The 17,147-nt window shown below is 43.6% G+C and overlaps 1 protein-coding gene across 6 annotated transcripts in view; it reads right to left on the bottom strand.

The window, feature by feature from the left end:
* The window catches only part of LEF1 (lymphoid enhancer binding factor 1), a 71,044-nt gene that overhangs the window by 20,281 nt on the left and 33,616 nt on the right, over positions 1 to 17,147 (bottom strand). For 4 of the 6 annotated variants that reach the window (XM_072928534.1, XM_072928535.1, XM_072928536.1 and 1 more), the window contains 5 exons: positions 9,380 to 9,512; positions 5,331 to 5,421; positions 3,003 to 3,086; positions 1,057 to 1,179; positions 170 to 332 (listed from right to left, as the gene is read on the bottom strand). In XM_072928534.1, coding sequence (XP_072784635.1) covers positions 170 to 332; positions 1,057 to 1,179; positions 3,003 to 3,086; positions 5,331 to 5,421; positions 9,380 to 9,512 — 594 coding nt within the window. The remainder of the gene's footprint in view (positions 1 to 169; positions 333 to 1,056; positions 1,180 to 3,002; positions 3,087 to 5,330; positions 5,422 to 9,379; positions 9,513 to 17,147) is intronic. The other 2 variants (XM_012573394.5, XM_004174870.6) reach the window with 1 other exon arrangement.

Raw genomic sequence — 17,147 nt, 5'->3', positions numbered from 1 at the left:
TGAAAAAAGAAAATCAAGATACTGCTTTTATTTTTGTTGCATATTTTATCTTCTATAGCTAATTTGGTAGTTGCACATAAGTTATCACCTGAAGCAGAAAGTTAACCCAGCTAAAGGGAAACACAAATTAGCAGCACACGTGAGCACTCACAAACCCTCCTGTACATACCCTTCTGCCAAGGATCTGGTTGATAGCTGCGCTTTCTTTCAAAGTACACTCTGCTACAACGTTTGCTCTCATTTCTTTCATGTACAACATGAAAGCATTCAGAGGTTTCTTAATATGAGGTCTTTTTGGCTCCTGTTCTTTTCTCTGTTCATGCTGAGGCTTCCTAAAACGTGGTTGAGAAAGGGAAAGGAAAGGAAAAAAAGCATTAATTTGCCTTCAACCTAAAAAGATCCAGTAGAAAATTACTAACTTGTGGGTACAGTAGCACTCAAGTAGTAGGAAGGAGAATTTCAGTGGTCATGTCCCCTCCACTTTCATATCTTTTAGTTCAATACTCAGGGAGGACATCAGGTTGACATTTGCTATCAAGTAACATTTCATCTGTGAATCTGCTCCAAAATTGTCTCAATTCTCTTTTTGAAAGGCTATCCATGGTACCCTAAAAGACCACTGCTTCAGGCAGGAAAATAGCTTCCTCTAATGAAGAAGCTATTTTCTTTACCTTCTTTTTTCCTAGGTCTTTTGCCTTTGAGTACTAAGCAATGAGACTGCTTTTTACTAGCGAATTTTGCAGGTAAGAACTTTTCCAGCAGAAGTTCATGAGTTCACACTCAAGCACCAGTCACAACTGGACAGGTCCATGATTATTACCGAATCAAGATGGCTGTTACCAACAGCTTAAAAGTGCTGGACTGGAATGAAAAATGGCTTCTCATTACCTTTAGTAAACAGTAGCCCACAGTCCCTGCTTTAGTTATAGGAGAAGAGTTAAAATGTAAAGAGGTCATGAAATGCACTTTTTTAAAGCATCTTTGACTCTTCTTCAGATAGAGTTAGTTCTCAAACATTTATTCATTAAGGGCTATAGAGCAGAAAGGCAGACTCACACATGCATTAGCTCACTGTCATTGTGCAGATGTTCCTGTTTTACTTGAGGTGTTACAATAGCTGGGTGAGGGATTCCAGTTGTGTGAGGGCCTGGAGGACCAGGAATCATGTGATGTGAAAACCTAAAAGAGAAAACAAAGCAAAGTCTGTAACCCCACTGAAGACAGGCATCAAACACATATTACAGCAGCAGAACGGTCCAAGAATGCAAATGCTATGGTGTTTGCAATGAAGACAACTCTTAAAAAGCAGACGAAAAATATTTGGCTAAGATTTGTGCATTGTAGCCCAATTATTCAAGAAAAACAAATCAGTCAACATTTTGGTTGTATAGAAGTTGTTTTATTACTTTTTGGGCAAACCCTTTTAGCAATGCACACAAGAAATACTTAATATTTGTACTGTTGCACTATCTAGCAATAAAAATACACATTCCTTAACCAAAAAAATGTATTTCCACACCAATATATAAACATCCTTGAAATATCCACCACCAGCCAATGCAAAGGAGGAAACTGCCATGCAGAAAAAAATAAAATGAAAGAAGAGTCTTTTCAAGAAGTCCCTGATGGCTCTCTTTACTTTTCAAAATACTTCAGGTAAAAGATTTTAACATAATTTCATCTGAACCCACTATTGCTTACCTCAAATGCTTAAAATAAACTTTGAAAATCCAACATCCTGGATGAAGGATGGGAGCAGGGAGAGATCTTTTGTCCTAATTAAAGCTTCCTTTCATTTGTACAAGAAGGAAAATGGAAAATAAAACCAAAATACCACTGACTGAATAATCCCACCCTACTAACCCAGGTCGTTCTCAAGGACAGCTGAGACAGATCTTGAAGGTGCTGAGCATTGCAAGCTCAGGCGCAGCAGAAAATCTGCATGCTGTATTTTAAACGGGTAGGAAGTACTGTTAACATGAAAAGCTCATGCTCCAAAGTTTTGCTGAACGAGTGATGGCTAAGGAATGCCATCCAGCCTCGCCTTTCACCATTCCCTAGTCTCCTTGTTGCCCTTTTCCTTCATGTAATCAAAATAAAGGAAACACAAAGCCCTATAACCAAATCAAGTGATTTTATCATGGAGAAAGAATGTGTTTTCTTCCCAATCACCCTGACAGGCACATGCTTATCATTCCCCTGTAAAGAAGTGAAGGGACAGTGATAATCCAAAGGAGCCCACACACAAAGAGGTAAGAGGACCTACCACTTATCAAGTGGCCTGCCTTAAATCCCTGTGCAGGAGGATGTCTCTTCTACAGATGACAGAAAAAAAATCCCAAGAATTGTATACTGCAACCTCTTGTACACCAAGCACAGGATGCAGAAGCTGTCTTTAGAATGCGAAAGCAGAGCATAGGAGGTCTGGAGTGTGTCATGGCCAAGTCTCAATTAGCATTGCTTGCTTGTACTTACACATAAAGACACAGTGCCTGAGTCACACACCAGTACAAATACTGTGCTGGCATCCCCTGCCATTAGTGGCTTTGGGCTATGAAATACCTACTTGTGAGCAAGATTCCACAGAGAGCATTACCTATGTGATTCAAGACTAATTACCAACAACTTTGAAATTGGAACTAGAGAACGCAGACTACAGTGACAATCCACCTGGTTGCATACTGACATGAGCAAAACACTATGTGTTGCATCTAGAAATGAACTAATAACTCATTTCAGATGAAACAGCTCAATTAATTGTTGACAATTCACTGGGTGCTCCTCATTGCAACACTTCAGAGACTGACAAGAAAATGCTGAATGAGACCAGTGTGGGATCCAGGCAAACTGCATATACACACAAAAGTTAAATAAAAATGTATGCATAAGGGTTTAGCTGACTGAAAAGCAAGCAAAGGCAGACCAAGATGCAAGCAGAAGAGCAACTTGCCCTCTAATGCCAGCAGTTACTCCCCAGTCAGTCATTCACCTCCTACACCTACCTGGACATGGAAGGGTCGACTGAGAGTGAGGATGGATAGGGCTGCCTGAATCCACTCGAGATGGGATATACAGGCTGACCTTGCCTGAGGTCACAGAAGAAAGGAACCCATCAATCATATGATATGGTATTCAGTGGTTATTCTAGAGTTACAAGCTCTTGATGGGAACTCAGTACTAGTCACAAGTAAATAGTAAGAGCTAACACTTTCAAGAGTTCTGCTAATGAAACTAATGAATACTTAAATGCTTTGAACTTTCTTCCTTGCTATTGAAAGATTCCCAATCTAAGTTTCCACTGGGAGGGAAACCAAAACAACAAGCCTTCCTCCCCCAGGGCACACATACACATGCACACTCCTCTATCTCCATCCCTCTCTCACCTAGTTTTAAAAGCACTGGAATCAGATTTGTTAAACAAGTTCTTAGGGAAAAAAAGCATCTTATTCCGAATAGCTCTACTGTAGATCAGAGTGAGAACATCAGATGGTGAATTATTAAGCTAAAAAGCTTTTTGAACAGTTTTATTAAGTCTTTGAAAACTTAGGACTCCCTCCATTAGCACATGCTATAGTGAGGTACAAGTGGACAGCTTTTCTAAGTAGAAACTGATTCCATAAAAAAACCCAACTCAACCACGTAAAAGCCCACAGCGACATTAGCCTATCTTACTAGTTAATGATCAAACTTTGCAGTCCAGTAAGAGAAGCTTGTGTGAAGTTTTTGCCTCTTTTGCACTCTCATATATACAGAATATTTTGCTACCAGTCCATCATTTGAGGTCTTTAATTTTTATCATCATCACTACATTTTGATTACTTTCAGACTGTGATGGTTCAGTCATGACTACAATGAGCACCCTGACGTAGCATGTGATGGTAATGTGAGCAAGTACCAGCCCAAACACCTCTACCAGCCAGAGAGACACCATACACATCAATCCTGTTCAAACAGTTGCTTGTCAACTGGTTAATCAATCAACTCTCAGATGAGAAAAAATGGAACCTGGCCTTTGTAAGGTTCAGGACACAGATTTCACTCTTGCAGCATATTACTGGAAATGAACAGTGCTGCATATTACTAGAAATTAAAGGGAAGAGGAAATTAAAAAAAAAAAAAAAGTTGAAGGAAGTCTCAACAGTGCTACCTCACAGCAGGGAGCCATAGCATAAGGGCCAGCTGAGTATGTCCTGCTGCTGGTGAGTGCTGCTGAACACATCCCCGAGCCTTGTAAGGTTGGATCTTGTCTCCCTATTCTTTCTTTTTTCCCTCTTCCCTCCCCCCAGTTTCTGCACCAAGAAACCATTCAGAAGAAATGAGTGACTGCATCTGGAAAATGCATGCTAGCAACTGCCTGGTGGCAGTGGAAGTGAGGAGTCAGCTAAGCAGCAAAATGAGGAAGGGGAAGGGGGGAAAGACTTAAAAAATAGATGGTCAGATACTTCCATATTTTAGTTTGATATCTACTAATTATTTGTTCCAAAAGGCATGAGGCCTTTCCTGAAAGATATGCCAGTAATACAACATTTCACCAGCTTCTGCTCTGTCCTTTCTCTGCCTGTTGTCATCTGGATCATGTTTCCCTCCCATGGAGACATTAAAATATAAAAAAGTCTGCATCCCTCATTGTGTGGGCACAGACTAGTCACAATACGGATTCTAAAGCACTGAAATTGTGGCCAAGTTGTCTTATTCCCTGCTCCAAGAGAACTGAAGGCAAGTACATATCTACCCCAAGCACACATGAAGCACCCTGCCAAATCTATTCCTCCAAAAATGCCACATTTCCTCCAAAAGGAAAATGACACCCTGAGTGGCAGCAAGAGATCATGAGAGTGCTAGTATTAGCAAGAGCAGCAAGATCTTCCAGTGACAGAGGCTTCTCTCCATACAGAAACTGTAAAAAGCAGCAAGCTACAAAAGTTTGTTCTCCATTTGGGGCAGTTTTAAGATTTCCCCCCACCCTCCCCACTTCAAAGTTCTTTCTTACTTCCCCTCTCCTCAGTAATTGCAATTTTATTAAAATTTACATTTAATTACTTGAGAAGTGTTTTCTGCTATCTTTCCAAAAGCTAAGAGGCACAAACCTGAGCCATAAGAAACATACAGACTTCAAAATGTAATCTACACACTTCAGTTCCTCTACTGTGTTCAAAGAACAGATTCATTTAATTCCAAAGATCGACATTTTTTTCATATTTTAAACTAAAATAAAGTAACAATTTCTTACTGGAATGACATTATTATTATTTTGTAATTGCTGCAATTGATTCAACAATAGCGAATGGTGTGAACATGCGCCTGTCTGAAAAGAAGCTAAAAAATCTTACCAGCCAAGAGGTGGTGTTATCTGTCCAACCCCCCCTGGAGACAAGGGATAGAAGGTAGGGAGATCAGGAGCTGGAGGATGTCTGGACATGCCTGTTAAAAAGCACAGAAGAATGAGTGATTTCCCCTCAAAATATATGACCTACAGTTCCCAGCTGATACTATAGTGGAACTAATACTGTGGATAAGGAATAACCATCTTCTTGGTCAGTGTTAAAAGCAAAAGGCTCCATGGGCCACCTTTAAAATAATTTGCACACAATACTGTAATTCAAAGGGAGATACCGGAAAAAAAACAACATGGAAGGAGGAAAAAAAAAAGGAAAAATGGAAGGAAGAAATAAATGCATGTGTAAGGACCTGTGCAAGTTTAGATCTCCTGTGAAGTGCATTAGGTGCTACTGTCCTCTCAATGGTCCCACCAAACCTAACAGGATCGTGAGGACCTCTTCTAACACATCATGAAGCAAGGGGAAAATAAAGTGTTGTCAAAGAGGCAACACAGCAGAGCTATTAGATTAGGTAAATTGCCACTTTCATATATTCACGGGTTCCCTTATGGATTCACAGATTTTGGAAACTTGCTACCACAGAGGATCAGTGGTTAATTAAGAATCATTTTCAGGCCTGTAATGGTCACACTTGATATGATTCATTTGGCTTCCAATTGTCACTCCAGTTCCAACTAAGCTCTTCATCAAGTTGACTCTTGTGGGCTCCAAGGTCACTCTGTTTTGCAATGGTAGTATTTCATGGAAAAATAAGAGTCCCATCAGGAATGATCCATCAGCTCACATTCCCCAGAACACAGAGTCCTACAACTGCAAGAATCACCTCAAGATTAAAGCTAATCCTCATCCCAAAAGGGTCTGAGGTCTCCATTCTTCACCTAAACCTTGTGCCCCCAGGAGACATGGAATTACAGTTGCAGAGGCCACAAAGACATTGGTTTATTTAAATGTGTTTGGGGAAGAGGGGGTGAAACAGAAGGAATTGTTAAGTCTACTTCACATGTTAAATCAGCTGCTTTAAAAGGGTATTAAATATTTATGTGGTGACACTCCAAAGACTGAGCGTGTGCTACCTTGAGACTTAGTTTATAGACTGATGTTACTGATTTATTCCCCTGCCCAGTTTGTACTTAAATCTTCTGAATTTAATTACAAGATTTGAAGAATATCTGTCAGAATCATGTACAAGAAAGCATGGAAAATAATGCCAGTGGTGTCATTGTCTCAAAAAACCTGAATTTTCAGACTTGGAACCACAACCTAAGTGAGCTTCAAATTTCTGGCCAGCTGTCTTTTCAAAGGTGTAAAACAGCTGGTAGCTGACAGGAAAAGAAACACTTTACATATCCCAGGGCTTTTACATGAGAGGGAGCACTCCTTCCGAGTGGTTAAAAAAAAGAAAACCAAACAAGGTGTAAAAGCAGCCCAGCATCTCATCTCTCACATCTCTGATGATGACTGATGCTCCTGGAAGTGATGACATGACCTTGCCCCAGCCAGACCAAGTTCTGCAAAAGGAGCTGGGCCATTCCTTCCCCAGAATCTGCAGTTCTAACTCATGGAGACAACACTGCTCTCTCTTAACTAATGCACAGTTGTTATTGCTAATTCAAAACTTCTGGCCCCTTATGGAGGGCTACCAGCACCTAGCGCCCACAGGAGCACACAGAGCTACCATATGGCCAGTGCACTCCAAAGCAAGTTCTCTTGAGAGGGTTAAGAAAAAAAGAATTAAAAAAATAAAATAAAGAAGTGACTGCCTTTAGGAAGGTAGTGCTGTGTGTCCATCCCAAAGTGCCTTGTGTACAAGAGGCAGTGCTGAGAGCAGGCTGCAGACACCCTTGTTGGAGGATTTTGGTGGGAGGAGGGCACCAGGGCTAGGGCGCCAGGGCAGTGCCTTGTTCCAGACCCACAGTGGGAGGCGAGGACAGAAACAATGGTTGGAGGCGTTTGGCAGAGGACCTGAGGAAAAAAAAAAAACCTCTCTTTGCAGCAACTGCATGGGCTACTTCACTGCGGCTGCTCCCACATGCCAGTGGCGCCGAAACACGGAGAATGGACAGAAAGACCACACACATCAAGGAGACCATCCCAGACAAAACCAGTAGTCTCCAGCCTGTATTATCTACATCATCCATCCCCATCATTGCCAGACACTGAGCAAAGGGATCAAGAGCCTGTTCAGGAACTCCAGAGGGCAATGAGATTTGTGCCTCCTGGCAGAGGCCCTCAGCAGGCTTGCACTCGTGACTGCTGGTGGACAAGGGAGAGGGTAAAGAAGAAGCAGAAGAGAGAATGTGCAGCAGACACAAAAAGCCAACAAACCAGATGTTGTTCAGTTGGGGTCTGCTGTACAGGAATACAAAAATAAACTGGGGCAAAGGCAAAAAGATGGGGCACAGAAGGGCAAACTCAACATGCAGTAAGCAGAAACCTCTTAAGCTCACGAACTGCTGCTGTGGGTTGTGCCCCAGCTGTCACAGCCAGCTTCTGCAAGAGGTGGAAATCTCATTCTCTTATCGCGTGGCACCCCTGGGATTTCAAGGAATGAGTGTGAATACCCTTCTCCTGGGCACTGATGCAAAGGAGGAAGACAAATGAGGACAGGAGGTCTCCATTTGCTTCTTCCAAGTCTGAAAAAGATACTGTATACGTATTTACAGGCCAGGCTTTCCAGGCAGAGTGCTTTTATATTCCCCCTCCCTAGAAAAAAACAAAACCTAACCAACAAACAGCAAAAAACACAGAGAGCCACCAAGCCATAGCATTTTCTGGACGTAGCCCATGTTATTATCTCCATAGCACAGCCAAAATAAAACCTAGGCATTCAGGGAAGGACAGAACAAAAAAATTCTCTCTCCCTAAACAATGTTGACTAAAAGCCTCTTCAGATAAATGGGACAATTCTGCATATGGATGTGTGCCCAGGTAAATCAGAGCTTCAGGATTTTCTCAAATGGGTGCCACAGCAAATGGTGGGACATGCGAGCACAGAAAGAGGCAGGGAGAGGCACCCTCCAGGACCAGTCGTGGCACTGACAGGCTTCCTGCCCATGCAGAGATACCCAGACTACAGTGAATGCTTTTGTAAAGCCTCTGCTCTCTCTTTCCCTCCTCTTTAACAGCTCTCCCATGCAGGCTTTTTCTGCTCAGGTTCTTACCAAAACCCTGGCTCAGATCCGTGATGGCCATGGCCAGTCCTCCCCTGCACCTCCCCAACTTCCATCACATCCCTCTTGCAACCCATTGCAAGCAAGCACACCCTTCCCAGGAATCCCTTGTGTTCTCCTGGGCACTGGGCAGCAGCTCTTGGTACAGGCTGGGATTGACACCTTGGAGACTTGGAGACTTCCCTGGGGGCCTGCAGACTGACCCTGAGCAGGGCTGCTCTGACATTCCCAGATGTGGATCTAGGAGGGTTTTGTGTTAGCCTTAAGGGGTCCTGAAAGTGCAGAGAAAACTGACATCCATGACTCGGACATCTAAAACGATGCTTTCTGCAGAATGCAGCCAGCACAAGAAGGTTAAAAAACATCAGATTTGTAAAGCTTTTACTTGCACAGGCTCAAAACTATTTTTATGGGCTACGCCTTGATTATGCCAACTGACATATAGAAGAGTATGGACAGCCAGAATACAAGGACATTAAAAAGTCAAAGAAAAGCTTTCAATAACACCTCTACTGAAGCACTTGCTCCCTGTTTTTGAGAAGGTAAGGGATGGTTGCCCTTTCTGTATTTGCATGCTGGAAGCCTGGGGCACCACAGGAGATGGTGAAGACTGGCTGTTGTTTACTGAAATTTTGAAAGACTTTGATGAGAAAAGCAAGCCCAAATTATCACATTAGAAGGAGCATAAAAATTTAAGCAGCCAAGTTAAGTATCAGCATCATGGCAGAATTACCATCTCTGAAAGTGGACATACATACCTGGAAGCCTCCCTCTAAAATATTAGAAATTGGTAATATTGGCTCTGTCAGCAGCACAAAGGGCACCAGGGCTACCCTGCATCCCCACTGTGCTGGGAAAGGATGGGCTCACCTTGTTTGGAGCTGACATCAGAGGGAACGTGAGACGGGTGTGACCCCGGGGAAAAGTGCTCATCGCTGTAGGTGATAAGAGGGGTGAGGGGGTGAACCGCATGAGAAGGCTGTACCACTGGCACCTTGTTGGACTGCAAGAGAAGAACAAAAATTAAATTGTGCTAGCGAGGTGAGGCTTCTGCTTTGCAAAAAAAAAAACAAAAAAAAAAAAACAAAAAAAACAAAAAAAAAAACAAAAACCCACCCAACATTTCCAAGATGCTATTTTTAAATATTTGCATTACTGAAGCAGGGGAAACAGATGGACAGACATGACATTGGGGCTAGTGGATGGAAAGCAGGTTTGCTGCCAGAATCGGCATCCTCAAACCACTGGCACCCGAAAAGGGATGCAGATATTGAGGAAATGCAGGGAAATGGGTGGGGGCCAGGAGCAGGAAGAAAGGCATTTGGGAGACATTGAGACAGGGCTGCGGAAATGGCACATGGAGAGGTGCAGGGCAGGAGGAGGGCAACGTGCTGGGCAGGCAGGCACTGTGCACGAAGGGCTGTGACCTAAGGACAGCAGAGTCAGCAGTAGTGCTGGAGAAACCCTTTGGTTAGGGGAATAGCATTTAAAAAAAAGAAGGCTTAAAGTACAGGTTTGCCATATCTCCAGCCTTAAAATCAACACAAGCTTCATCAGCTTCCCTCTTCCTCCTCACTGCTCTTCCTGCATGGCCGTTGACATGGCACAGCTGGGACAAACCCCCACCATCACCAGAGGAACAGCAAGCTTGTCCCTTTTACAAACTCTGGTTGAAAACTCTGGTCTGTCTACTGGGTAACTAAAGGGTCACCCTTAGAAAATTGATTTCATATGTGAACAGTTGGCAGTGGCCTCTCAAGAAGGTCAGTGAGAGGGGAGACCTGCTGAGCGCATGGGACAGCTGGAAGGCCTCTGACTCTATCAAGGAGAACTCAAAGCGCTACAAACACCCACAAGGGTCCTGAAATGGGTGCCATAAGGTGATGTCCTTGCAGGGCAAGATGCACACTTCCTATCAGCACCTCCCAGAGTGCAGAGGCACACAGGAGGAGGCAGGCAACACAACACAAGGATGCTGTCCAAAATTACCCCCTAAGATCAACATTGCAAGACAATGGAACTCCTCAATCCCAATGAAATCCTACATTATTAATGCTGCTTGAAACTCAAGTTGCTCTTTTCACGGTGGGACGAGCTGCAGTGATGATGCCAGCATGTGACAGGCACTCCCCATTTGTGCCCTGCCACTCTACCTTGCCCCTTATCACAAATAATTATGAGCAAACAGGTTTTTAATAAAATTCCCCAAAAATATAAAGCTATCCTCCAGACAGACACACTGACAGCAATGATAGCCTGTCCTTATAGGAAAGAAAATAGTAATTTAAAAGGCCAATGAAATTAATTTTCATTGAGGTCACTATTAAAATTCTGGCACAAAGCAGATATTAGGACATAGCTCCATGCACGAGTCCATGATTTTTCTGGACTTCTGGAAACAGACGAGTTATTAAATGATGGACAACTCAATTTATTGTTAAGGCTGGTAGGAGTAGAGGAAAGGGAGCAAACGGGAGCCAATGCAGCATTTTCTGCTTTCCTTGTTTCCAGAGCACCACCTTAAGGAACTTGCATTAGCAGGCAGTATCTTCTTAATGTCTGACCTATCCCTCCAGTCATATAGCTCAGAATCTGGTGCCATGAATTTTTGCTAAATTATGCTATCCTTGCTCTCCTCTTAATTTTACGGTTTTCAACACAGATTTGCTTTCCTGTGGGAAAGAGATAAGAACCTGAGGATTTTAATTTAAGCTTCGGCCTTGTCTTATATTTCGCAAGATGGAGAGAGAAAGCAGCGCTAGTAGGTGTTTTAAAGCCAACAAGCATTAGGTCCATTTTTGTGACCAAATAATAAAAGCCATATGAATTCTCAATAATATCTATGAGTTGAGTTGTAAAGGGGATAGCTCAGACTGCTATTCATCTTCCCCATCCGTATAAATTCCACAAAAAACAGATGCCAACAAATTTCAGACGATTTACAAATCGGGCCTCAGTCTTTAGCTATGAGACTCGTGGGCCAGCCCACCATTCAGCCATTACTTTATCAACAATAAAGTGTATATTATGAATAAAGATAAGCAATAGATGTATTTAGGTCACACACACACACAGCTGCTAATCAGCATTAATTTCTCAAAATTTAGTAATTAACATTTTGTATTGTACTGGATGTAATTGTCATGCACGCCCCTGGTATCAGGGTTCCTTGCTTTCAGAAATCACCATTTATACTTGGAGCATGCCAATCCCTGTACCCCCTCACTCTCCAGCATCCTGCAGATTTTATTTTATTTTCTAATTCTCGGCATCTTATCCCCTAAGCCCATGGCAGCGGCTTTCAAGGGGCGAAGGAATCGTGAGAAGTCAGGAGAAAAGCAAACCGCTTGTCAGTGGGCTTAAAATTAACATATAAACGGGCCATATCTCCATTAAGAGCATATGGGGGTCTGCAGAGCCAGAAATTGGGAGGAAAAAAAGTAACAATAAAAAATAGCAATAATGCAAAGCTTCACAGACTGCCTGCCCCACACTGCTTTGGGAAGACCCGGGGATCTCTGGCAGCTAAATCCTGCTGGTCGTCCTGGCGAGACAACAGACAGGGGCTTGCTGGGCACAGACTGAGCCTCCCCGTTCCCTCTGGTCCCACTGAGATGGCCACGGTGATTGACAGCACATGGACACACAGGGTGACATATGCATGATGAAACCAGGAGGAGAAAGGCCTGATAACATATTTTCCAAAAGCCCTATGGACTTGAAGTGGTTCTGCCACAGCACCTGCCCTACAAGCAACCTAGATGGGTTATCTGGGCCTTCCTCACAGAGAGGGTTCAGGGCAGGAGACCAAGACCTCATATGCAGACACCTGAATACCCCTCTTGCCACCCTCTCAACTCTCCCATCCCCTGCTGCAGTAAGGGATTGGCCCTAGGCACCACATCCAGTCCCATGGACACTGCCCTGCGCCCTTTGCCTGGGGACATCTGGGCTCAGGATGTTGCCAAAGCCCCTTCCACCATCTACTGCTCCCAGTGGGCACTACTGCCTTCCAGGGCTGTGAACCATGGCCAAATCCTACCTCACCCTGAGGTACAAAACTGTGCTGATCAGACTGCTTCTACTGCTTCCCAGTCTTTACCCACTGGCTTCCTCCTCCCACAAACATGGCATCCCTACTACATTTGTCTCCCCAAATCCTCCAAAGACAATGCATACAGCTGCAGAAACACTTGAGAGACTGACAGAGATCCGATCTTGGTCAACATGAGCTCCATGCAGGGGGAATGCCATTCCCCATGGCTTGCTGAGCACTTGCTGACCAAGCCCACAACCAGCTCTTCCTGGCACACTGGTGCCATTTATATCTAATACAGGCAGGGTCCATAGAGTGTCTTTTCTCCTCAGCACAGCCCAAAACTCTGCAAAACCCAATCAGTCCACACGCCTTCGACGAGACAATTACATAATTATGCACTGTCCTATGTGAGGTTCTTCGGTATTTCAGTACAGAAATTATACTTCATCCACCCACCAAAACATAGCATTTTGGTGCAAGTAGGTACTCAAGTAGCTTCTAAAACCACAATAAAGTGAATGAGGATTAAATTTCCATTTCTATTCTCATTTCCAAGACAATCTGAAGAAGCTGAACATTTGTTGAAGCTGTCCCTAGCACAGCTCCAATGCCACATAAATGGTGTATTAGCACACCAGTGAAGTTCCATTTTCTTTGCCTAAGGCTCTTCACACAACCTGGAAAGTAAAGGAAACGGGACATACAGGACAACACAAGGTATGCAATTTGGAGAAAGCAAATTACTAAAAATGAGGACCTGTTGTTCACAACCTGAAGACCTCCTGTTACGTTTTAGGACACCGTATCATGCATCTATTACCTGTTACAAACACTAAAGGTTAATGGCAAAGGGATAGCCTATTTCTATTGGCCTAGGGACACACAGCTGTGCCCCACAGCACTGAGCTCAAAGGGACACTCCTGAGTGACTCAGTCTTGATGGTCTCCTTCTCAGAGGCCACATGGCCACAAGGGTTCCAGTCCCAGAGCAGTCTTGCAGCACAGACCACGCCAGTATCCTTTGGGAACTGGCCTCTGTGTGGCCCTCCCTAGGGCACTTTTTCTCATCAGCTTGGCCTTCCCAATTGGTATCTTTTATTTCTCCAAGCATGTGCTCTCAGGCTGAACTGAGGCAGTGGAGGCAGGGGACAGTCCCCTGAAGGACACCAACTGTACTGGAAACAGCAGGAGCCAAATTATTTGGCCAGTTAGGGCTAAGATGAAACTGCTATTCAGTTTTATGAGTGACCTGAAATAAAACCCCAAAATCCCCAGTACAATGTTGGTGGGCAAAGGGTAAGAGCTTGCAGGGAAGAGGGCCCTGACCCAGAAGTTGGCATTATCCCAGCAGGAGCTTTGCTATGCACCGGACACCTGTTCAAAGCTATTGCTGTGTTAAAGTAACTCAGGAACAGGTCAGTACAACAGCAAACACTTCCCTTGCAAACAGCAATCACAGTCTGCAAGTGGTAAAGCTTGAACTTACTCAGGCATTTTGGCCAGGACAAGGAGCAGAGTAAGAAATCCCCTGGCTGCGACACTGGCACAGCTGCTGCCACATGGTTGGATGACCCCTGCAAGTGCCCTGCACTGGCAGTGCTGCACCTGCACTCTCAGAGCCACCCACCATTTCTGACATGTGCCTGCCCTCTCATCCAAGGAGCACACTGTGAGACAGTTCAGATTAATCTCTGCTGAGTTAGCGGTGAAATGCTGCGGCACAAATTCAGTCTGGATCCAGTAAGTTTCCCTCATTTTTGAAATGCTTCTGAAGAAAAGCAAGAGTCCAGGAAAAAAAACCCTCAAGCCCTCCCCAAACAGCCAGCTAATGCTTCACTGAAGGCCCACACCTGTAAGGTATCTTATATGCAACAAGTGTGCAAAACCTATAAAAAGCCTGAGACAGCCACGGCAAAAATGCCTATAGGTCAGCGCTGGGCGAGGCAGGCAGCTGGGAGCTCCTGCTGGAGCTGGGGCCACCATTTGTTCCAGCTGCTGCACAGAGAAAGATATTAAATTAATGACCCTTCAAAGGACACGCATCTACAAAGGAGGTCACAAGCAGGCAGGGAGCTTTGCAGAGAACCATTAGGCAAGCAAGCCTCTGCACACAAGACCCAAGCCTCCCTCATCAACATCCAAAGAGGTGCTGTGTTGGTTTTTATTTTTCCTCTTTTCTTTAAACATGAAGTCACTTCTAAAAAGCCAAAAAAAAAAGGCCCCAGCCTGTCCACTCTTCCTCTCCTGTCAGCAAGTTATGCATTGGTTATAGATACTAGCAGATGGTCTTCTCAGTTAAGACTAAAATAAGTCAACTAAAAAAAAAAAAAACAAACCAACTTAAGGATGAATAAATGCATGCATTGCCTTTCATTCCTGAAAGAAGGGGCCATTCGAAGAAACAGCTTCAACTTTTTGACAACAAGTGTTAAGTTCAGGGGGAAAAACAACAGATAGCTCCTCAAAAAAACCCCACCACCAAAACATCACCAAACCTTTCCACTACTGTTATAGTAGTACCTCAAAATAAAAGGACTAAATGGTCCTGTTATTGTGGGAGAATTTGAAACTAGGATATAAAGAGACAAGAAAAATTCATCTCTTTTTTAAGCCTATTATCATTTCTGGACCCCCAAAATCATCCTTAGGCTGAAGATTTCAGCAAACCCAGAAGACATCAGTTTCAGCTGTGCTCTCAAAATACCAACAACATTTTAATGGCTAAACTAACCCTGTATTTATGCCTTTGCTGACCAGTTGTTGCAATAAAAATGCAAGATCAGGAGGAATGTTATTTTGGAGCAATGTCAAAACCAGGCCCTCGTCTGGGTTCATCACAGATGGGCTTCAGCAAAGGAGTACCAGTGGTGGAAAAGGAGGAGGTAACAGTAATGTGTTTTGGCCAAAACTAGTTACTAGTAGAGGAAACAAGCTCATCAACACCAGCAGTAATAGAAAACACAATCTGCCACTTCCTGGGAGCAATTGGACAATCCCTTTTCATAGACAACTTCGCAAAGATGCAGCAAGGTCAATATATAGAGAGGTTACTCCTCAATATATATATAGGTTACTCCCTCATTCCCAAACCATTGTTTAGAGAAAAGAGTTTTATGTCCAAAGCCAGCTTCTTTCTAGGCTCTTGACAGCAAAGATAATTTTATGCTTAATTTTCAAAACCTTCTCCAATCCTTGGACAGTGCACTTGGGAAAATGCCAAAATGGCTATGGTGCGGGGTGGCTTGCAGCATTACTTTTAGCCTCACCTGAAGCAAAAAGGAACAGGGATAGGAAAGCACGTCCACAGGAACACACTGCTCACAGGAAACAGGGGCTTAGGAATACTGTTATTTATGAAAAGACAAATAAAAAAGGCACAGTCTTTTAACCCTGCTTCGCAACTGGGCAGCAGGAGGCCATTTATCTCACTGACCTTTCATGCTTACCAGCAGCAGGGGGGACACCCCAGGGACTCGCCATTTTAAGGAGGTGAAGTGAAATGCCACATCGATGCTAATGTGAAACTTTCAGCTTCACAACTGCTAACACTTACTCAGAACAAAACTAAAATCAAAACCGCACATTTCAGGGGGCAAACTGATGGCTTGACGACGTCAGAAAAAAATCCTCCTGGTCTCCCTTTTCCTCATGTGCTGTATTCAACTCTTCACCACACACTAGGTTGCACTTAGTGCTGGGAGTCAGGAAAGGGCAGAACAAGAAAGTTACTCTAAGTCTTGAAAGTTGAAACTTGAAAGTTTCCTCATCTCCCAAGGACACACTGCATCACAAAACCAGAGCCAGAGCATGCCAGGAGCCCTCAGAAGTTGGAGAGAAGAAGCTGCCAGTACATCATCAGCAGGTAAAGGAGGCACCCAGGATGCACGCCAGAGTTTCCCATGGTTACTTGGGAGCAGGAAAGGTTTGTGACCTTTTTCCAATTGTTCACACCACTTTCCTTTTTGGGAAGCCCAGGAGCAAGTGGCTGTGTCTGCAATTCACGGGGGAAAGGCAGCTTCACGGACAACAGGACCATGCCACAGTCCACAGGCACAGAAATCAGCACCTGAAGCAAAGGGTGTCACCACTGAAATGCAGGAAGCACACAAGGACAGGCAAAAGGAATTGGAGAAAACTGCTCTGCCTGAAACCCAAAGGTTGGTGTGCAATAAAAAATTCAGTGCAACAGTCAGGGGAGCATTGCAAAGGAAAGCGTAAATGTAATTTGACAAAGCCTAGAATAAGTACCTATCTAGATGGATTACAATTAGTCACTAAATTCAGGTTAATTGCAACATTAGTGAGAAACCACCGTTATTGACTTGTCTACATTTTTGTCTTTTTCCAACTTTTTCACCCTTCCCTCCCCTTCAATCTTGGAAATTATTATAGCATAACTGAGATTTTTTTTTTGCTGGAAAGTTGTAATAAGCATTTGAGTTTCCTCAAGACAGATTTAAAAACACGGGTGTTGAATATCTGACAGAAACATGCTTTATTTCAAGTGTTCATTAAGCACTGCCATTAAGTAAGTGATTAAAGCACACCCAGTATTAAAATAGCTTGATTAGAAATCCCCTGCTATCTCCATTTTCTTCT

Source organism: Taeniopygia guttata, chromosome 4 (genome assembly GCF_048771995.1).
Source record: "Taeniopygia guttata chromosome 4, bTaeGut7.mat, whole genome shotgun sequence".
NCBI lineage: Eukaryota > Metazoa > Chordata > Aves > Passeriformes > Estrildidae > Taeniopygia > Taeniopygia guttata.
This window is presented reverse-complemented; position numbering and strand designations above follow the sequence as displayed.